Here is a 23,679-nt window from a genome sequence, read left to right as displayed (position 1 = left end):
CACACATCTTCCCAGACAATTTAAGGTTTCAGCCAGTCACCAGTGCAGCCCTGTTTATGGCAACATGGTGTGCACATGGAGCCTAGACCAAGAATGATTTTAAAATCTTGCTCGACGCCTGTTCAAAATCACTCAACTGTCACCTCCAGTTATGTGGGATTAGGAAAGCAAGTACAAACAAATCCTCCATTGTCATTAGAGTGTCAACTCAAGCATTAGCAGATCCTCCATTGTCATAAAGAAAACATTTTTGTTGCTAATTTGAAGTGCGAAAGGATCAGCTCTTTCCCCTAGATCTGGGCTATTACACAACTGCACAAAAGAAAACACTGCTATTGAGTTCTTTATGCAGAATAATGACTTCTAGAAATTGATTAAATGGGAGAAGGAGCAAACTGCCTGACGTGCTAATACTTAATACTTGCAAAACTGTTGTGGTTCTGTTCGCCGAGCTGGGAATTTGTGTTGCAGACGTTTCGTCCCCTGCAGGTACAAATCATTATAAATGCCGGAGGAAACATCACAGAAGCGCTTCACAGGAGGCTCCCAAGCACTGAGGATGTCACCTAGACAGGGGACGAAACGTCTGCAACACAAATTCCCAGCTCGGCGAACAGAACCACAACGAGCACCCGAGCTACAAATCTTCTCCCAAACTTTGAACTTGCAAAACTACTTGAGTTTATCTCAGTAGACCTATTTATCCTGACAGCATGTGAGAAAGAGAGATTGATATATCCTGATGGAGCAGCACAGTGGCTCAGTGGTTAGCACTGCTGCCTCACAGTGGCAGGGACCCAGGTTCAATTCCCACCTCTGACAACTGTCTGTGTGGAGTTTGCACATTCTCCCTGTGTTTGCGTGGGGTTTCCTCTGAGTGCTCCGGTTTCCTCCCACAATCAATAAAGATGTGCAAGTCAGGTGAATTGGCAGTGCTAAATTGCCCATAGTGTTAGATGCATTAGTCAGGGGTAAATATAGGGGAGGGGAATGGGTCTGGGTAGTTACTCTTCGGAGGGTCGGTGTGGACTTGTTGGCCTGAAGGGCCTGTTTCCCCACTGTAGGGAATCTAATCTAATCTAATCAGCCTTGACTCAGTGCTGCACACTTGCATTTAAATCATAAACAATACAGCTGACACTTCAACGTCGTACTAAATAAACTAAAGGCTGAACTGCTGAAGGAGCAGTCTTTTTGGTGAAACCTTAAAACATGGACACACAGGTGTCTGTAAAAGATCACTAACAATTAGGCTCCAACTAATAACCCTAACGTAGATTAGATGGTCACTGACCTCAATTCTGAAATGTGGGAATTTGTGCGAAAATTTGCTGCCTCATTTGAAGATGGAGCTCCTAGTAGACATTATTCACTAAGCAAGAGCTCAACTCCATACTCATTACTTACTTAACCCATTCTCCCTCTTATTTTGTTGGTGGAGAGGACAGGGTGTGGTTAAAGAAAGGAAGCAATGTCTCTTTGCAAACATGTTAACTTCAGGGTGAATAGAAGCAAATTACTGTAGATGCTGGAATTCTGAAACAGAGAATAATGTAGAAACTCAGCAGGTCTGGTAGGTTTTGTCGGGAGAGAGATAGACAAGCAGGAGGCTGGAAGAACACAGCAAGCTAGACAGCATCAGGAGATGGAGAAGTCAATGTTTCAGGTGCAACCCTTCTTCAGACTCAGTCTGGTTTGACCCAAAGAGTCAGTCTCTCCACAGAATAAGTTAACCTCTGCAAACAACTCAGTAACCCAAACTGTCTCTTACAAGCCTATTCCTTTCTACTATTAAAGTATTTTTTATTGATTGATGGAGCAGACCGAATGTTCTCATCATGCTCTTAAATATTATGTTCTTAATTGTACAATAACTTCCTTTATTATTGTACTCCAATCTCCTTGCAAGGAAAGCCAACCAGGCAATCTGTTTTCCTAACTGCTCACTGTCTGTGTTCCTTATATGAGCCTTTCCAAGTCTCTCTGAATGTCAACATTTATCATTTTCATACCTTTCAAATTGTGTTTGGCTTTTCTATTGAAGCGACCAAAGTGAATAACTTTACACATCTCACATTATACGCTCTCTGCCATCTGGCAGCCCATTCATTTTGTCTATCGTCCCCAGCTTGCTATCCCACCTAACTCGGAATTAGCAACAAACCCAGTTTCAGCAGAATCATAGAATCTTACGTCCCATCGAGCCTACATTGGTTCTTCAAGTGAGCATCATTACCTCATTGCAGTCTCCTGCTTTTTCTTGATACCACCCCACATTATTTCTATCCAAATAATCATCCAATGCCCTCTTGAAGTAAACTGCAGTCCCTCAGGAGCTAAGAATAATGGGGTTAGTGTGCACTTGATGACTTGGCAGCAGTATGAGTTACTGCCTCACGATCAAAGACCTTTTACACAGTTGGCCTGAGCTCATTTGTTTCATTCCCACCCAGCCTGATTCTTCGCAGAATGTTGGTTTAACATCTCCAAAAAGCCAATCACTCAGTTTAGCACAAATTGAGGTGTGAAAGAAGAGAACTTAGAAACCTGGATAATTAACCAGTTGTCACACCTCCAATTCTCTCTCTCTCAGAAAACTGGTTTTCCATAAACAGTGTCAACATGCGCTCCAGCTGTCTGTCTGTGTTTGTGTGTATGCATGTTTGCGCGTCTCTAGGAAGTACAGAGAAGGAGACGCGAAATGACTCCATTTCAGCCAACCAATCATTTGCCAAATAGCCAGAAAATAAAAACTGATGGCTTCTACTTGTTGCAATTTGCTGCCATTCTTGCAGCCCACAACAGATCAGACCACAAATTGAGACATGACACAACTGATTTATTCATAACATTTGGGCAGTGCAGCAAATACCTCAATATACTATGTTTTTATATACTACACACTTGCATAAAAGCACTTTAACTTTGTGTGAATGCATTTCAAGTACACAGTTGGAACTCTGTCCACTCTGCAAACATCCTTACCATCCAGCAGCCAGCTGTACTGGGTCATTTGCTTCAGTTCATGTAGTATGATTTTTGTAATTGCATCATCTGGCACCAGCTTTCCCTCATCAATAAAGGACTTGGCGAGCAAACCAAACTCTGGAAAACACACCAAAAGTGGAATTAATTAAGTTATAACCATTATATCCAAAATAAAGATGCTTTACTATAATGAGTCGAAATCTCTTTCCATGTTTCTCCACTTCATCTCCTGAAGGTGCTGGCTAATAGTGGTGCTGCACCTTACATTTAACATGGGTCAGTGTTGTAAAGCAATGTACAGCTCTTAGCCAGCCCTGAATAATCACGATGACCCATGGAACTGGTCTACCATCAATTACACACTTCATGTTGTGCTGAGCTACCCAATACTCTGAGTGAGGGAATTGTGCACTTTCCAATTTCAATTTGTAGGCAACTGTGCTTTTTACAGAATAACATTCCATTAGCACAGAGCATTGTGAACAAACAATGTCTTGCAAACTCCTTAAACATGTTCCATCCAGAGTGACTGGAGTGAAAGTGAAAGTGATCAAACTACAATGGTTCGTACAGTTGAGAACAGAAGCGAGTCAAACAGTCAGGACAGGCAGTGACAAGATAGGCAAAAGTGAGGACTGCAGATGCTGGAAATCAGAGTCTAGATTAGAGGTGTGCTGGATAAGCACAGCAGGTCAGTCAGCATCCGAGGAGCAGGAAAATCGACGTTTCGGGCAAAAGCCCTTAACTGCATTTATTTCATTGCATGGAGCCCAACAGGGAAAGCAGATGAACTCAGGGCATGGTTAGGAACATGGGACTGCGATACCATAGCAATTACAGAAACATGGCTCAGGGATGGGCAGGACTGGCAGCTTAATGTTCCAGGATACAAATGCTACAGAAAGAACAGAAAGGGAGGCAAGAGAGGAAGGGGAGTGGTGTTTTTGATAAGGGATAGCATTACAGCTGTACTGAGGGAGGATATTCCTAGAAATACATCCAGGGAAGTTATTTGGGTGGAATTGAGAAATAAGAAAGGGATGATCACCTTATTGGGATTGTAGAATAAACCCCCTAATTGTCAGAGGAAAATTGAGAAACAACTTGTAAGGAGATCTCAGCTATCTGTAAGAATAATAGGGTGGTTATGGTAGGAGATTTTAATTTCCCAAACAATAGACTGGGACTGCCATAGTGTTAAGGGTTTAGATGGAGAGGAATTTGTTAAGTGTTTACAAGAAAATTTTCTGATTCAGTCTGTGGATGTACCTGCTAGAAAAGATGCAAAACTTGACCTACTCTTGGGAAATAAGGCAGGGCAGGTGACTGAGGTGTCAGTGGGAGAGCACTTTGGGGCCAGCAACCATAATTCTATTAGATTTAAAATAGTGATGGAAAAGGATAGACCAGATCTAAAAGTTGAAGATCTAAATTGGAGAAACGCCAATTTTGACGGTATCAGGCAAGAACTTTCAAAACTGAAAATGTGTTGCTGGAAAAGCGCAGCAGGTCAGGCAGCATCCAGGGAACAGGAGAATCGACGTTTCGGGCATAAGCCCTTCTTCAGGAATGAGGAAAGTTTGTCCAGCAGGCTAAGATAAAAGGTAGGGAGGAGGGACTTGGGGGAGGGGCGTCGGAAATGCGATAGGTGGAAAGAGGTCAAGGTGAGGGTGATAGGTCAGACTGGGGTGGGGGGCGGAGAGGTCAGGAAGAAGATTGCAGGTTAGGAAGGCGGTGCTGAATTCGATGGATTTGACTGAGACAAGGTGGGGGGAGGGGAAATGAGGAAACTGGTGAAATCCGAGTTCATCCCTTGTGGTTGGAGGGTTCCTAGGCGGAAGATGAGGCACTCTTCCTCCAACCGTCGTTTTGTTGTGGTCTGGCGATGGAGGGCTGAAAATGTGTTGCTGGAAAAGCGCAGCAGGTCAGACAGCATCCAGGGAACAGGAGAATCGAACCGAAGAACTTTCAGGAGCAGATGTTCGCAGGTAAAGGGATGGCTGGAAAATGGGAAGCCTTCAGAAATGAGATAACGAGAATCCAGAGAAGTACATTCCTGTTAGGGTGAAAGGAAAGGCTGGTAGGTATAGGGAATGCTGGATGACTAAGGACATTGAGAGTTTGTTTAAGAAAAAGGAAGCGTATATCAGGTATAGACAGGATAGATCGAGTGAATCCTTAGAAGATTATAAAGGCAGTGGGAGTATACATAAGAGGGAAATCAGGAGGGCAAAATGAGGACGAGATAGCTTTGGCAAATAGAATTAAGGAGAATCTAAAGGGTTTTTACAAATACATTAAGGACAAAAGGATAACTAGGGAGAGAATAGGGCCCCTCAAAGATCAGCAAGGAAGCCTTTGTGTGGAGTCGCAGAAAATGGGAGAGATACTAAACGAGTATTTTGCATCAGTATTTACTGTGGAAAAGGTTATGGAAGATATAGAATGTCGGGAAATAGATGGTGACACCTTGAAAAATGTCCATATTACAGAGGAGGAAGTGCATAAAGGTGGATAAATCTTCAGGACCTGATCAGGTGTACCCTAGAACTCTGTGGGAAGCTAGAGAAATGATTGCTGGGCCTGTTGCTGAGATATTTGTATCATCAATAGTCACAGATGAGGTGCCAGAAGACTGGAGGTTTGCAAACGTGGTGCCACTATTAACAAGGGTGGTAAGGACAAGCCAGGGAACTACAGACCAGTGAGTCTGACCTAAGTGGAGGGCAAGTTGTTGGAGGGAATCCTGAGGGACAGGATGTACATGTATTTGGAAAGACAAGGACTGATTAGGGATAGTCAACATGGCTTTGTGCGTGGGAAATCATGTCTCACAAACTTGATTGCATTTTTTGAAGATGTAACAAAGAGGATTGATGAGGGCAGAGCAGTAGATGTGATCTATATGGACTTCAGTAAGGCCTTCGACAAGGTTCCCCATGGGAGATTGGTTAGCAAGGTTAGATCTCACAAAATACAGGGAGAACTAGCCATTTGAATACAGAACTGGCTCAAAAGGTAGAAGACAGAGGGGGTTGGTGGAGGGTTGTTTTCAGACTGGAGGCCTCTGACCAGTGGAGTGCCACAAGGATCAGTGCTGGGTCCACTACTTTTTGTCATTTATATAAATGATTCGGATATGAGCATAAGAGGTACAGTTAGTAAGTTTGTAGATGACACCAAAATTGGAGGTGTAGTGGACATTACAACAGGATCTTGATCAGATGGGCCAATGGGCTGAGAAGTGGCAGATGGAGTTTAATTCAGATAAATACGAGGTACTGCATTTTGGGAAAGCAAATCTAAGCAGGACTTATACACTTAATGATAAGGTCCTAGGGAGTGTTGCTGAATAAAGAGACCTTGCAGTACAGGTTCAGAGCTCCTTGAAAGTGGAGTCGCAGGTAGATAGGATAGTGAAGAAGGTGTTTGGTATGTTTTCCTTTATTGGTGAGAGTATTGAGTACAGGAGTTAGGAGAAAGTGAGGACTGCAGATGCTGGAGATCAGAGCTGAAAATGTGTTGCTGGAAAAGCGCAGCAGGTCAGGCAGCATCCAAGGAGCAGGAGAATCGATGTTTCGGGCACGAGCTCTTCTTCAGGCTCATGCCCGAAACGCCAATTCTCCTGCTCCTTGGATGCTGCCTGACCTGCTGCGCTTTTCCAGCAACACATTTTCAGTACAGGAGTTAGGAGGTCATGTTGCGGTTGTACAGGTCATTGGTTAGGCCACTGTTGGAATATTGCATGTAATTCTGGTCTCCTTCCTATTGGAAAGATGTTGTGAAACTTGAAAAGGTTCAGAAAAGATTTACAAGGATGTTGCCAGGATTGGAGGATTTGAGCTATAGGGAGAGGCTGAACAGACGGGGCTGTTTTCCCTGGAGTGTCGGAGGGTGAGGGGTGACGTTATAGAGGTTTACAAAATTATGAGGGGCATGGATAGGATAAATAGACAAATCTTTTCCCTGGGGTCGGGGAGTCCAGAACTGGAGGGCATAGGTTTAGGGTGAGAGGGGAAAGATATAAAAAAGACCTAAGGGGCACCTTTTTCACGCAGAGGGTGGTACGTGTATGGAATGAGCTGCCAGAGGAAGTGGTGGAGGCTGGTACAATTGCAACATTTAAGAGGCATTTGGATGGGTATATGAATAGGAAGGGTTTGGAGAAATATGGGCCAGATGCTGGCAGGTGGGACTAGATTGGGTTGGGATACCTGGTCAGCATGGATTCGGACTGATGTCATGCTGTACATCTCTGTGACTCTGTGACTCTATCACTGGAGCAAGGATAGCTTACTCGGCCCCTTGAGCCTGTGCCCAAATTCAGTAAATTATATAAATGCACGTAAGTCAAAACAAATTTAGTCACCCCAAGTGGCATACAAACAAACAAATGAATTAATAATGACTTGGTCCCTTGAACGTCCTCTGTTCTTCCCCATTTGGACAAATGGAACCAGTCGATTAGTGAAAACTGGGTAGCATGGACAAGCTGGAGTGAAGGGCCTGTTCGCATACTGTTGACCTCTATGTCATTCCCTCCTATCCCTTGATAACTTTTCACCCCCTTGCCGACCAGGAATCTGTCTAACTCAATGTTAAAAATATTCAAGGATCCTGCTTCCACTGCCTTATGAGGAAGAAACTTTCCAAGATTCTCAAATCTCTAATTATGGATTCTCCCACAAAATATTTTTCACATTGATCCTCTCAAGACCCCTCAAAATGTTTCAAACAAGTCATTTCTTACCTTATCAGACTCCCGCCATGTCTGTCCAACCGTTCCTCATAAGATAATCCACCAATTGCAAATATTAGTCCAGTACACTCTCTCTGAACTGCTTCCAACACATTTATACCATTTCTCAGATACATAAATCAATTCTATAAGCAGTACTCCAGATGTGGTCTGACCAATAGCCTACATAACTGAACATTACCTCATTACTTTTATACTTTGATATTGATACTGCACAGGAAGCTGTTCACTCATCATACTTGTGCTGGCCGTTTTGGAAGATCTATTCACTGTCCCACTGGCCACAATTCCACCACCCTTTCAACACAGCCTACAACTTTTCCCTTCAATTGCACATCCAATTCCCTTTTGAAAGTTATTTCTAAGTCTGCTCCGATCACCAATTCATTTCAGATTACATTAATTCTCTGCGCAAAAAATCAAGATTCCTCGTGTCACCTCTGGTTCTTTTACCAATCAGCTTAAAACAGTGTCCTCTGGTAACCCACATTTGTGCCACTGAAAACAGTTCCTCAGATCAAAACCATTCAGAATTTTGAACATCTCTACTAAATCTAGTGTTATCTGAGCTAAGAGGAACAAAATCCTAGCTTCCTCCAGTCTCTCCATAGTACTGAATCCCTGGTACTATTTTAGTGCATTGTATCTGTATCTTCCCCAAGGCCTTGACATCCTTCCTAAATGGTCTTTCCCGAACTGAACAACATGTCAGCTGAGGCCAAACCAGTTTTATGAAGGTTTCACATATCATTCTGGATTTGTACTCCTTCCCACTTTTAATACTGCTAATTCCATACATATATCCATGTTATATAAAGAACATTTTCAACTTATTTTGCCCTTAAAGATTTGCTTACAACCAATATTCAATCAGTTTTTGTACACTATATGATAATTGCATTTAGCAAAATATTGCCTTTCTACATGCTTCCTAACAAAATATACCACCTCCATGACTTGAATCTGCCCATTTCATTAATCCAAGTTCCTTACTGGATCACTGGGCTCCTGGGTTTGCACTGTGGGAAACGGTTTTATATTTAGCATGGCAAACCACTGCCATTCAGCGTCTTGGGACGCCAATTACTATGACCATGGGATAATTCCAGGTGAGTTCAGAGTAGGTAATGCAGCAAGAAGCACATCAATGGGACACTGTGAAGCACAAGGTCCCAATGGCTTTACATTTGGTCAAGAAACTAAATTTAAAGTCAACTGAAACAGTTTCTAGAAATCTGTACTTTAACCCAGACAAAAATAAATAAGTGGTCTATATGTAGCAACTTTCATGGCAGATCTAAAGTGTTAAACAGCCAATTATGCAATTCTGATGTGCAGTTACTCTCACAATGCTGACAAGTTGACAGCCTACTTGCACACAGCAATGTCCTACATACAGCAATGATCTAATTTCACAGAAGTGATCAGACCATCTGTTTTATTAGTGTTACCTTGAGAGGTATTCATCAATATACCAGAAGAACAACCCTGTTTATATTGGAATACACCAGTAGTGGTTCAGCTCTTGCTTCCACCTGAAAGGGCAGTTGTACAGTACGAAAATTGACCCTTCGGTACAGCTCATCTGCACTGACCAGACATCCCAATCTAACCCAATCCCATTTGCCAGCAATTTGCCCATATCTCTCTAAATCATTCCTATTTGTATACCCATCCAGATGCTTTTTAAATATTGTAATTGTATTAGCCTCCATCACTTCCTCTGGCAGTTCATTCCATACACGCACCACTCTTTGCATGAAGACGTTACCCTTTCAATTCCTTTCTAAAAAACTTTCCTCTTAAACTTATGCCCTCTGGCTTTGAACTCCCCTGCCCTCGGAAAAAGATCTTTGCTATTCACCCTATCAATGCACCTTATCTTTTTAACACCTCTATAAGGTCACCCCTTGACCTCTGCACCCCAAGGAAGTAAGTCTCAGTTTATGCAGCCTCTCCCTCCAGTTCAAACTTTCAGCTCCCTAACATCCTTGCACAGCTTTTCTGCACCCTCTCAAGTTTAACAACATCCTTCCGATAGAAGGGTGACCAGAATTGTACACAGTATTCCAAAAGGAGCCTCATCAATGTCCTATACATCCACAACAGGATGTCCCAACTCCTACACTCAATGCACTGACCAATAAGGGCAAGCATGCCAAACGTCTTCTTCACCCTCCCAATCTACCTGTGACTCCACTTTCAAGGAACTCTGCACCTGCACCCCTAAGTCTCTTTGTTCAGCAACACACCCCAGGACACTACCGTTAACTGTACAAGTCGTGCCCTGATTTGCCTTACCAAAATGCAACACCTCACATTTACCTAAATTAAACTCTGTCAGTCCTCAGCCAATTGTCCTCTCTGATCAAGGTCCCGTTGTATTCCGCGATTGTTAGTTCTTTTTCTTGAGATTCTTACACACTTGATGCAACTACAATATGCCAACTTCTGCAAACAGCCAAAATTTATTAAGTACAAGCTTTGGAGGAACCCTTAACACACTTTGCAATGCTTGCGGAGCCATGTCAAGTAACCTCCCTGAACAAAGGGACTAGTTTTTTCTTCATACAAGAGTTTACGTCACAGTCAGTAATGCCCACAAAACAACCCCAGCCACTCTCCCCCCATAGTCACATGTCACTCAAGACACAATGTAGTGATGTGATTATTTCCAGAAACAATGATTTAGATCATTCTTTAATGGCAAGATCTGGTGTAAATTGTTTTTTTTAAACTGCTGGGTGTGCTTAGAATTTTATCTGCAATGTTCTTATTGATTCTGAATAACAGGTGATGGCAATGTAAATTTTTTTACATTCCACCTGCAAGACAGAGAAACATAACCACTCTAACCTCCAATTTCTTGTAGGTCAGTAGAACAAATTAACCCTTTAACATCAAGATAATCTTTTTCACTGTCCACTACATCATCTATTTTGGTGTTATCTGCAAACTTACTAACTATACCTCCTACATTCCCATCCAAATCAGATATATAAAAGTGATGAAAAGCACCAGCACCAATCCTTGTGGCACACTACTGGTCATAGGCCTCCAGCCTAAAAAGCAACCCTCCACCAACACCACCCTTTCTGTCTTCTACTTCAAACCAACTTTGTATCCAAATGGCTAGCTCTCGCTGGATCCCATGTGATCTAACCTTACTAATCTGTTTACCATGCAGAACCTTGTTGAATGCTTTGCTGAAGTCCTCACAGACAACATTTAATGCTCTGCCTTCAACCTTCTTTGTTACTTCTTCAAAAACTCAATCAAGTTAGTAAGATATGATTTCCCTCACACAAAGTCACACTGACTATTCCTATCAGTCCTTGCCTGTCCAAATACATGTAAATCCTGTCCCTCAAAATCTCCACCAATTTACCCACCACTCACATAATACTCACCAATCTATAATTCCCTGGCTTCTCCTATTAGCATGTCTTAAATAATGGCACCGCATCAGCCAGCCTACAGTCTTCCAGCACCTCACCCATTGCTATTAATAACACAAATATTTCAGAAAGGGTCCCAACAAATCTCTTCCCTAGCTTCTCAGAGTTCTGCACCAATCAGGTCCGAGGGTTTTATCAAACTTTGTGTGCTCCAGTGGCTCCTCTTCTGTAATATGAACTCCTTTCATTATATCACTATTTATTTCCCCAAGTTCCCTAACTTCCATGCCCTTCTCCACAGTAAATACTGATGTGAAATGTTCATTTAGTATCTCATCCATCGCCTATGATTCCACACATATATGGTCACATTGATCTTTAAGGGGCCCTTTTCTCTTCCTTGTTACCCTTTTGCCCTTAATGTATTTATAGAATCTTTTTGGATTTTCCTTGACTGTATTTGCCAAAGATACCTCATGTACCCTTTTGGCCTCCAGATTTCCCTTTAAGTATACTCCTACTGTCTTTATACTCTTCCTAGGATTGACACAATCGCAGATGCCAATATCTGATATATGCTGCCTCCTTTTCCTTGACCAGAGCCTCAATTTGTCTTGGTCACCCAGCATTCCCTACACCTACAAGCCTTCCAATTCACACCAACAGGAACATACTGTCTCTGAACTCTCGTTATCTCATTTTTAAAGGCCTCCCACTTCCTAACTACCATTCTACCTGCAAATAACTTCATCCAATCAACTTTTGAAAGTTTCTGTCCAATAAGTGGGCGGCACGGTGGCACAGTGGTTAGCACTGCTGCCTCACAGCGCCAGAGACCCGGGTTCAATTCCTGCCTCAGGCGACTGACTGTGTGGAGTTTGCACGTTCTCCCCGTGTCTGCGTGGGTTTCCTCCGGGTGCTCCGGTTTCCTCCCACACTCCAAAAGATGTGCAGGTCAGGTGAATTGGCTGTGCTAAATTGCCCGTAGTGTTAGGTAAGGGGTAAATGTAGGGGTATGGGTGGGTTACGCTTCGGCGGGTCGGTGTGGACTTGTTGGGCCGAAGGGCCTGTTTCCACACTGTAAGTAATCTAATCTAATGTAAGTAATCTAAACCGTCAAAACTGGCCTTTTTCCAATTTAGAACTTTAACTTTTTGATCAGTTCTATTCTCTTCCATAACTACATTAAAACTAAAAGAATTAGAATCAATTGCCCCAAATGCTCCCCCTACTGACACCTCAGTCACTTGCCCTGCCTTATTTCCCAACTGGAGATCATGTTTTGCCCCTCCTCCCGTGGGTACATCAATATATTGAACAAGAAACTTTTCTTGTACATATGGCCTTAGTTTATCATTTCATTGGAAAGACATCAAATCCAATAATGCAGCGTTGTCATAGTTTTGTGCTAAAGCACTAGCTTTGATTATTCTCTGAATTCTCTGAAATAGGGCCTGAACTCTCAACCTTCTGACTGAGGCTGTATGTTGTTAACAGCAATTGCTGGCACACAGTACGTTATGGCCCTGCTGTCTAACCACATCATCCCCCACATTTCTGCTCATTAGTATAAACCTTTCTTCAAAACTAATGCCTAAATTCTTTCTTAACTTCAATCATTAAAATTACAAACCTGAACAGCACGGTTTGGAAAATCATCATTTGTTTAATTGACAGGATTAACATGAAAGACTGCAATGTTTAACACAGCTATAGGCTACAGGTCCTTCTTGTAGTGACTCACTAATAAATTTAATGTATGGTATTCATAACATCCCCATTCTAAAATTTGAAGTAAGGTTCAATTTAAATCCTAGATTCCAGAATGGAGCAGAATTCGACATCAATAATACTATTTCAAGTCAATGACCAATATTCCCATACGACTGACAGACAATCCATTTTTGGCCCAATGTTTTGCGCGTACAAGTCTTTTTCTCATCCAGCACAGAAACCTTCAGCCTTGAACAAAACACCTTGAGGCCTTTCAACTGTTACTTAAACCAGGTAAAAGTTGTAAAGGTAGCTCAAACACTGTGAAGGCAATGCCATTAGTTTTCTAATTTAATCACTCCTGCTGTTTTCCACCCTATCACAGAAATTCTGTTTTGACGCTTTGCTTCTCCTTTTCAATAGCTTCATACATAGTTAAAGTTAATTTCTTCCAGTTCCGACAAAAGATCATTGACCTAAAAACTGAATTCTGTTTTCCTCACTCCACAGACATTGTCCCACTGGGGTGTTTCAAAACTTCCTGTTTCAAAGTTCAGATTTCCAGCAACCTCAGCACTTTGCTTTTGACCTGAAGAATAAATTGAATTATCTCAAAGTGCAAAATTGGTTGTTTTCTCAGCTGTTTGCTGATAACTAGGCTATTTTTGTTTAGAAATTAAAACAATAATACAGTATAGATAAGGACAGAACTTGCATCAATTCTGATCATGCAGGAGAGATTAGTGTGTGGAATGTAGCTCTGAACACAACTGCTTTCATCCCTTCACATAAAAGGAACTGTAGTGATTTCCTGGACCTTTCGTCATCATATCCCCTTGATGCAACACACATTTTGGGAGAAAATAATTTAGTATTCAAGAAGCTTGTAATGCGGTAAAGTCAAAATTGAATGCTCGCACTAATCACACGATAATGAAAACTGAAAACCTAGAAATAAGGAGTTATACTCTGTTCTGGGGTGAGGCAAGAGAAACGGTATCGCTCACAAGACAACAGTCATCTTCTTCATATTATACATCAATATTAATTGGCACAAGACAATGTAGGAAGAAAATGTTTTAGATCAACTTATCCAACAAATCGAACCGATTATTGGATGGAAGCAGTTAGCACTGCATCATTCAAATGAACAAGATAAATCTATTTCAGAAAATAAAATTCAAAACTCCAGTGCATGTGCAATTAAGGCAAAGTAACTAAGTGTAGCATGCTTGCTCAGTACAGTTTTTATTTATTCACAGGGCAAGGGCAATGCTGATAAGCAGCATATTTATTGTCCATCCTTCACTTCCCTTGAGAAAGAGGTGGAGAGCTGCAACATGAATCTTCTCAAGGGCAACTAGTGATGGATAATAAGCACATCCCTAACCAATAACACCTAAATTCTGCAAATGAACAAAGAAAAAAGACTGGGTTCTAAGTTGAACCAACAGCCTGGAATTTGCAGTCAGTGGTAAAACAAGAGAATTCACCACAATGGTGGAAAACTGGAAGACGGAAGACAAATTCAGAACTCTGCATCTATCTGCTTTTGCGTTAAGTCCTGAAAATGCAGTCACATTCTGTAAACTATTAATGGTGAATGCTAGCACTCTGCCATTAAATTCCAGGCCAACTATCACGAGGACCTACAGTGGTGGACTGTGGTCTTTCTTGCTTAATAATTTCCAGGTTCCAAATGGATATTTTAATGGAATTACTAATTAGAGTACAATTTCCATTTCCATAAATTGTGGGGGTCATACAGCTTTAGATAGAATATAGATCATTAACTAAATAACTTCGCCCTTTGAATCAGTATTAATATTTTTATCAAATGATGTTTAAGCTAATGCTAACCAGCTGCATCTCATCAACTAGAGAGCACTCTAGCAGACAAGGTTATGAAAGGGAACTTCTTGCTGCGATTAGCTTCACATCAACAATCGTACAACAAATACAAATGAAGGGTTCCTCTTGGGAATGCTGTCTGTACTCATCTTGAGCTTTCCTATACAAAAGGTGCTGCATACAGCTGCTGTTCTTTCTAATTAATAAATAACGGCACTCTGATTTACATCTCCATCCAGATTCTTGATAAAACCCCAAATAGAAGGACGCATTGACCCTAATGTTGAAATGAAAAACTGGAGATTTGTTTCCCTTCATTGGGTGGCACGGTGGCTCAGTGGTGAGCACTGCAGCCTCACAGCACCAGGGTCCCAGATTCGATTCCAGCCTCAGGCAACTGTGTGTGGAGTTTGCACATTCTCCCAGTGTCTGCGTAGGTTTCCCCCGCGTGCTCCGGTTTCCTCCCACAGTCAAAAGGTGTGCAGGTCAGGTGAATTGGCCTTGCTAAATTGCCCATCGTGTTAGGTGCATTAGTCGGAGGGAAATGGGACTGGATGGGTTACTCTTCGGAGGGTCGGTGTGGACTTGTTGGGCTGAAGGGCCTGTTTCCACACTGTAGGGAATCTAAAAAAAGTATACCTTTCATTAGGTAAGGAGAGCTGTAGATAATATTTCAGGTGTGGTCTCACCAGAATTCTGTACAAGTGGTGCACGTATTTGTTGATAGGGTGAGAAATAGTGAGAGAGATAGCCATCAACTCCAGGAGAATATCAAAGAACTGTGCTGGTAGGTACAGCAATAGCAAATGGAATTCAACACAGAAAATTGTGAGTATTGCACTTGAGACAAAAAGAATGACACAATGAATCGCAGGACCCTGGAAACTACTGAAGATCAGAGGTACCTTGGTGTGCATATGCACAGATCTTTGAAAGTAGCAGAGCAAATAGATGGTGGTTAAGGCAGCACAAGGATGGATGTGATTACAGTAGAGAGGACACAGCGGAGCTTTACCCAGGATGCTGCCTGGGTAAAAAATCTGAGCTTTGAGGATAGATTGGATAGGCTGAAGTTGTTTTCCTTGGAGCAGCGAAGGTTGAGGGGGGATCTGATAGAGATGCATTAGGTTATGAGGGACATAGATAGTGGAAAGGTACCTTCCTGTCCACCCTCTAGAGGGATCAATAACCAGGGGGAGGCATAAATTTAAGGGAAGATGCAGAGAGCTAAGAGGAGAGTGGTAGATAAACATTTTCATTCAAAAAGGTGGTCAGATTCTGAAGCTCATTGCTTGAAAGGATGGTTGACCCAGAAACCCTCATAACATTTAAGCAGTATTTAGATAGTCACTTGTGTTGCCATTGTTATTGGCCAAAAGCTGAAAAATGGGTAAGCATAGTCAGATCTTTGTTAACTGATATAGAAGGATGGGCTTAATGGCCTCCTTCTGCACTGTAAATGCCTTTCAGCGTTTGCATTGCTCCTCTATTCAAATGCTCAGTGCTCAGCAAACTTATACTTTTCCTTTTAGGAACTGTAGTATGTGTGTGAAATAGGAATAAAGGAAGTTGTGAAGGTATCTTTTCCCCAATTCCATTTTTCAAGTATCAATAATCAATTTACTAACCTATTGCAAAAGCTGGATTGAAATAAACACACAAGCATAGCAATCCTATTTTGAAGCTAATTATTGCTACCCTTTACAAAATCCTTCACATTTATTTCAATATAAAGTAGATTTAGAAAACAGGGCTCACTGAAAATGTTTCTCTTTTAAAGAAAAAGTGGTTTAGCATTTCCTTATACAGTTTTGATAACATTTATTTACACAACCTTCAACTTGCAACTATTGCATTTTTTACTTTGAAACATATGAGAGAAATCAGATATCAGGTCACTATTTCCATAGAAACACAAAACCTTGTTTCAATTCAAGAATTTATATTTACATAGCACTTTTCACAACTTGAGGACATCCCCAAGAACATAATGCCACGGTTGTGCTCCCGTGCGACAGTGTTATAGAAAATTGTGCAATAGAAATAAAGGGGCCGACGGGAAAAACAGGTTTGGGCAAGTCACCAAAAGTACCAGTAAAAAAACCGAAACAAAAATAGTAGTTAGCCTAACACAAACGATAGCACAGTCTAAGTAAATTTTGACCTGTTGTGTAGTACTCTACATTGCAATTCATCAGAATCTTCAACAGATTTCTCTCAATTGGCATCTATACCTGCTGGCTGCACTACATTCTAGCCAATCTTCTGATCCCATCCAACGATAACACTGTACAAGTCAGATCCCAGAATGAAACCTGCCTTCATAGATCAAGGGTTGAATATTCAATTTCTTTTGCTAAGAGTCAGTTTTGATGAGTTTCTCAGAGGGTCACACATCATGGTGCTTGAGGACATCTATCACCTTATTTTACAAAACCCACCTGATTTATTACCTACCCCATCCTTTGGTACCCCTCTCACACATTCTATCACCATCATGCCATTCCTAAAACAATTCACCTCTTCCTGGATTTCCCAGAATTGACCAACTTCTGTGGTGCAGCACCATCTTTAAAATGATATTGTGTGCCCAGACAAAAGCGGTCAGATCAGAGCTGCCCTGCATGGTTCCTGACATTGGTCCTGGACATGGCAATGGAAAATTGGCGCCTCTCTTTGGGCCGGGAGATGAAGATGCTGCTAATGGGGATGGGGTGATGCAGAGGCAGGATGTCCTCTTCTTCCAGTCCAACAGAGAACACCATCCTACTGGAACCATGCCAACCTGGACCAGGTTTACCATCTAGTCCAGCGGCACGGTGGCTCAGTGGTTAGCATTGCTGCCTCACAGTGCCAGAGAGCCGGGTTCAATTCCCGCCTCAGACACCGTCTGTGTGGAGTTTGCACATTCTCCCCGTGTCTGCGTGGATTTGCTCTGGTTTCCTCCCACAGTCCAAAAATGTGCAGGTTAGGTGAATTGGCCATGCTAAATTGCCCGTAGTGTTAGGTGAAGGGGTAAATGTAGGGGAATGGGTTGGGTGGGTTGCTCTCCGGAGAGCCGGTGTGGCCTTGTTGGGCCGAAGGGCCTGTTTCCACACTGTAAGTAATCTAAAACAAATGCACAGAATGTAGGAAGAAGATCAATGACCTTCTCCACTCTGCCATCATTTTCTCATTGATACCTTACGCTCACTCTATCTCAGCTACTGTATCCACCATTTCCTGCAACGTCTTCCCCACTCACTCTCATCCTCATTAACATCTGACCCTGACTATCCCTGAATCTCTACTGCACCGCCTGCTCATGCGCTCAGGACATTTCCACACATGAACCAAAAGTAACAGTGTGCCACCCACCTTTCTCTCCCTCACCCACTGTGTGCAGAGTTTCCTGACTCTGACCACCCATGTCCAAGCCCCCGTACTGATTTTTCTTTGCAGTTGGTTACCAGAGTGATTAATCACTGAAACAGATTTACATGAGTTTGCAGATATTCTTTAACATTGAAACCAGTTTCTAAAAAAAAAGAGAAAAAAAAGCTCTTCATACAAACAACAAAGCCAAGTTTCAAACTGCTCACAACACTGTCCTTTTATTTATATTTTTTTACTGTTAGTCAATTCCAGTGAAATTTCACTCTCATCTCAACTGTTTTAAGTTATTAAGTTAACAGACTGCTCCCAGCTTCTTGTCCTCAGGCTGTAGAGACATTTTCATGATGCTTTTCCAAGTCCACCAGTCCAAATATTTCACAAAACCTTTCACGAAACTCTTCATTGGAAAGCGCTCAAGCTGACTGATCGCACGATGCTGACGCGGAGTCCTGTCCTCCGCACACCGCTACACCTACTGATGGGGATGAGAATTGTGTAACAGTGAACGGGATTTCCCTTTATATGAAAAATGGCCGGTAATTCATAATTCGCGTTACAGACAAATCGTATTTAATAAACGAGTGTTATAGAAGAACTACCTGTAGGCATACTAACAATGTCACTGAACTAATAATCTTAACACCAGGCTAATGTTCTGGGGAGAGGGTTCAAATCCCACCATGGCAGGTGGTGAAATGTGAATTCAGTAAAATCTGGAATTATAAATTCAGCTAATAGCAGCCATGCAACTATTGCCAATTGTTGTAAAAACCCATCAATAACATCCTTTCGGGAAGGAAATCTGCCATCCTCACCCATGTGACACCAGATCCACAGCAATATTGTTGAGTCTTAACTGCCTTCTGAAATGCAGGACGAAATTACTGCAAATTACTGGAGTAGGTACTGAAAACAAAGAATGCTAAAGATTTCTGCAGACCAGGCAGCATCCATGGAGAGAAGGCACGTTAACATTTCAAGTCCAGATGACTCTTTATCTAAGCCTTCCGAAATGGCCTGGGAAGCCAATCAGTTCAAGGGCAACAAGGAATGGGTTCTCAAATGGGGAAAATGGCAGAAACACCAACATCCCATGCAAGAACAAAGTAATTTGACATGATCACTTTTGATGTGTAGGACGCTCAGCAGCCAATTTTCTGCCAGCAACTCCTATAAACAACATTGAGATAACTTGCTTTCATGATAAATTTTGGCAAGGTTACTGGCAGAGCTAACAGAAAAGCAAAATATTGCAGATTGTGAAAATTTCAAATGAACAATCTTTTTCATGTACAGTCACCATAGAGCTGACGTAGATTCAACATGCTCCTTCTGCACTCTATTTTATGATTCTTACTGTCTTAACCAACAGTTCTCCTTTAATAATGCAAGACTGAATCAAGGGTTCAAGTCTCTGGAATGGGGTTTTTAACCTGCAAATTTCAGACCAAGAATACTGCCACTGAGAGAAGAGAAAAAGTTGCAATAACAACAACACAAGCTCAAACTGCTGCAGATGCTAGCAATTTGAAATAAAAGCTAAACATGCTGAGAAATACTCAGCACACTGAAGGGAGCAAAACAAAACCAAAAGGTATTGCTTCAAGTCAAAATTTCTTGTTGAAAGATCACCACGACCTGAACGATAACTCTCGCTCCGCTCCAAAGACGTTCCCAGGCCAGCTGAACAGTTCCAGGATCGTTCTTTTTCTTTAAACTTGGCAGAATAAACGGTCTAATGAGGCTCAATGTGGCCATTATTAAACTATGTCATTTCATTTCCAGTCTGGGCTTCACATAATTTCTCCCCAGGATTTTCTTCTCAAGTCATCAATTTATAGAGCTGTACTGCGCAGAAATAGACCCTTGGGTCCAACCTGTCCATGACAACTAAGTATCTTAAATAAATCTAGTCCCATTTGTCAGCATTTGGCCTATGTCCCTCTAAATTCTTCCTATTCAGACACCCATCCAGGTAATGGAATTGTACCAGCCCATACACACACACCAAAGTTGCCCCTTAGGTTCCTGTTAAATCTTTCCCTTCTCACCTTAAACCTATGCCCTCTAGATTTGGAATCTCCCATCCCAGGGAAAAGACCTTGTCTATTTACCCTATCCTTGCCTCTCATGATTTTATAAACCTGTATAAGGTCACACTTCAGCCTCCAATTATCCAGGGAAAACAGCCTCAGCTCATTCAGCCTCTTCATGTAGCTCAAACCCGCCAACTCTGGCAACATCCTTGTAAGTCTTGTCTGAACCCTTTCAAATTTCACAACATCCTTCCTGTAGCAGGCAGACACAATTGCACACATTATTCCAAAAGTGGCCTAGCCAATGTTCTGTACAGTTGCAAGATTATCAAAATCCCATTGTAATCTAAAGTAACCTTCTTCACTGTCCACGACACCTCCAATTTTGGTGTCATCTGCAAACTTATTAACTATACCTTTTATGTTCACATTCATATCATTTATATAAATTATGAATCCAGCATCAATCCTTTGCAAAAGGAATGGCAGCAGAAAGACCTGCAGCCAAAGATGTTGAATTGAGTTGAATTGAATTGAATTTATTGTCACATGTACTGAGGCAAAGTGAAAAGCTTTGTCTTGCAAGCAATACAAGCAGATCACATAGTTAAATAGCATAGATAAGTAAACAATTGGTAAACTTGTTGGGCCGAAGGGCCTGTTTCCACACTGTAAATAATCTAATCTAATCTAATCTATCTAATCTAATTTAATACACAGCAAAAACAAAAACACAGGTACAGGCGAATGTTAAGAGTGTGAGAGTCCATTCAGTATTCTAATAACAGGAGGGTAGAAACTGTTGCGAAACCAGCTGGTGTGTGTGTGTTCAGGCTTCTCCCTGATGGTAGAGGTTGCAGGAAAACATTGCCAGGGTGGGATGGATCTTTAAGAATGCTAGCAGCCTTTCCTTGACAGCGGGCCTGGTAGATGGATTCTATAGATGGGAGGCTGCAAAAGGAGTGGCATGAGAAAGATCTGCATCCAAACATGTTACAAAAGGAATGGCATCAGAAATTCCTGCAGCCAAACATGTTACAAAAGGAATGGCATCAGAAATTCCTGCAACCAAACATGTTACAAAAGGAATGGCACCAGAAATTCATGCAACCAAACATGTTACAAAAGGAATGGCATCAGAAATTCCTGCAACCAAACATGTTACAAAAGGAATGGCATCAGAAATTCCTGCAGCCAAACATGTTACAAAAGGAATGAAGATTTGGTCGCGCTTTACAGTGGAGTCAGTGATGCTCCCGGGGAAGGCTGAATGCAGTACAGCCCACAGAACAACGGGACTGCTTCACTGAGCCTAATGGGCAGGGATGGAGGGAGAGGGACAAAGAGAGAGAGAGAGAGAGCTGGGGGACCGCTCTCCTCCGGGAGAGAGAGAACCGAGCGGGTACCTGTCTCATTCTTGATGTTGGTCCGCAGCAGCTCTCCGCTGGACAGGTGCTTGAGCCCGAAGGTGTTGACGATGCGCTCGGACACGGTCCCCTTGCCCGAGCCGGGAGGGCCCATGATGATAGCACGGAACAGGAGCCGGGCCCCCATGGCTCAGCAGAGAGGAGCGGTGCAGCAAGCTGCCCTCCCCTGTCCCGGTGTGTTGGCGCAGCAGCGATCCCTCCCAGCTCCTTCCCCAGTCTGCAACACCAGCCCCGCTCTCTGCCCGGACTTTGCACGGTCCGAGAGACGGCATCGGGGCTTATCTTCCTCCCACAGGAAGTGACACTGGAATAGGGAGGAGGGAAAGAGGCAGATGAGCTGTAACCCAGCCCCGTGCATGGGCAAAGCACACACGTTCGGGTGGAGAGTGTAACATGTGGTGGAATAAACAACGGGGCTGGAATCTGGGTCATCCTGTCGGGTACACTGCGGTGTAAATGTGGCTGAATAATGTATACGGGTTAACATGAATGGTATACACAAGGACCCTCTGTGCATCAACTATATGTAAATATTGTCTTGCACAAGTGAGGAAAATCTTTAGTTTGTTTGTTGGACAGGGTCAAACTCCAATGCTTGTTTATTCCTTCCCATGCTACTCTGCAAACCAAACTGTTTCAGGAACTATGAATATGAAGATATTTTTAAATGAAAAAGTATATGTCTTGATTCAAAAGGTGGGCGGGTGTGCACTGGGGTGTATTGAATGAGGGGTGGTATAAACACTGTCAGGTTGGCATAATTGAAGTATACATGAGGTGTATAGATGGTAATGTGGGTGGTATGTGCAGGGGCATGATATGCGTGAAAGAAATAAGGGGTGAAATTTGGGCGATATGAACTTGGCATAATTGGGGATTTATATATGGTGTACAAACAGAAGTTACAATGTGTCCGGTTTAAACAATGTGTAATGTGGGTTGTGTAATCTAGGCCATGCGCTTTGAGATATTAACAAACAGGGTGTGTAATGTCTGTGGTATATTTGAGGCCTTTAGTGTGAAGTATAGAGGGTGTTATGTGTATGGTGTAATTTCAAAGTGCTGTGGGCAGTCCAGTAGTGTAACCTGGAGAGTAAATGTAGAATATAAATAGGGTGCCACATGGATGGTGCATGCTAGGCCATGTGCTTTGAGATATCAGCAAACAGGGTGTGTAATGTCTGTGGTATATTTGAGGCCTTTAATTTGAGGTATAGAGGGTGTTTTGTATATGGTGTAATTTCAACATGCCGTGGGCAGTCCAGTAATGTAACCTGGTGATTTAAATGTGGGATATAAATAGGGTGCCACATGGATGATGCAATCTAGGAGCAGAATGTATTCAGGTTTGGAGTGGAGAGATGTTGGCAAAAGGAAGTGAGAAGACGTAAATCCAATATGGATTAGGATCATAATTTGCACTGGCCAAAGATATCAGTGGGATCAATTCCAGAACCTCACCAGTTCCAACAAGGATCAGTGCTAGGACCTCTGTTATTTGGAACACATAGAAATGATTGAGTTGAAAATGTAGGTGGATCTGATTCAGTTTGCAGGCGACATAAAATTGTTGGAGTCGTGGATCACGAGGAAGGTTGTCAAAGTATGCAGCAGGATAAGATCAGTTGAAAAGTTGGGTAGAGAAATGGCAGGTGAAGTTGAATCTGAACAAATGTGAGGTGATGCATATGGGAGGTCAAATGCAAGAGGAAACTGTAGAGTAAATGGCAGGGCGCTTGGGAACTTTGATATACAGAGGGATCATGGGATGCAAGTCCAGAGCTCCCTGAAAGTGGTCACACAAGTGAATAAGGTGCTAAATAAAGCATATGGCATGCTTGCCTTCAATTGTCAGGCATTGAGAATAAACGTTAGCAAATCTTGTTACGGATGTCTAGAGTTAGGCCACGTTTGGAGTATTGTGTGCAGTCTGGCCCCCACATTATAGGAAGGATGTGGAGGGTTTGGAGAAGATGCAAAAGAGAGTTACCAGGATGTAGCCTGGATGGAGTGTGTTAGCTATAAGGAGAGGTTGGACGAACATAGGCTGATTTTACTTGAGCATTGGAGGCGAAGGGAAACCTGTTAGAAGGAAATGAAATTATGAGAGGCATGAACAGGGTGGATAGTTG

The 23,679-nt window shown here is 42.3% G+C and overlaps 1 protein-coding gene across 1 annotated transcript in view; it reads right to left on the bottom strand.

Moving 5' to 3' along the window:
* The window catches only part of ak3 (adenylate kinase 3), a 34,702-nt gene extending 12,875 nt beyond the window's left edge, over positions 1 to 21,827 (bottom strand). Inside the window, exons 1-2 of the mRNA XM_043720857.2 lie at positions 21,527 to 21,827; positions 2,986 to 3,105 (exon numbers count right to left, since the gene is read on the bottom strand). Of these exons, the coding sequence (XP_043576792.2) occupies positions 2,986 to 3,105; positions 21,527 to 21,674 (268 nt within the window). The 5' untranslated portion in view covers positions 21,675 to 21,827. The remainder of the gene's footprint in view (positions 1 to 2,985; positions 3,106 to 21,526) is intronic.
* Positions 21,828 to 23,679: the final 1,852 nt, after the last annotated feature.

This window comes from Chiloscyllium plagiosum, unplaced genomic scaffold, assembly GCF_037043375.1.
Source record: "Chiloscyllium plagiosum isolate Xiang-an unplaced genomic scaffold, Cpla_swu_hap1 HiC_scaffold_2, whole genome shotgun sequence".
Classification (NCBI taxonomy): domain Eukaryota; kingdom Metazoa; phylum Chordata; class Chondrichthyes; order Orectolobiformes; family Hemiscylliidae; genus Chiloscyllium; species Chiloscyllium plagiosum.
This window is presented reverse-complemented; position numbering and strand designations above follow the sequence as displayed.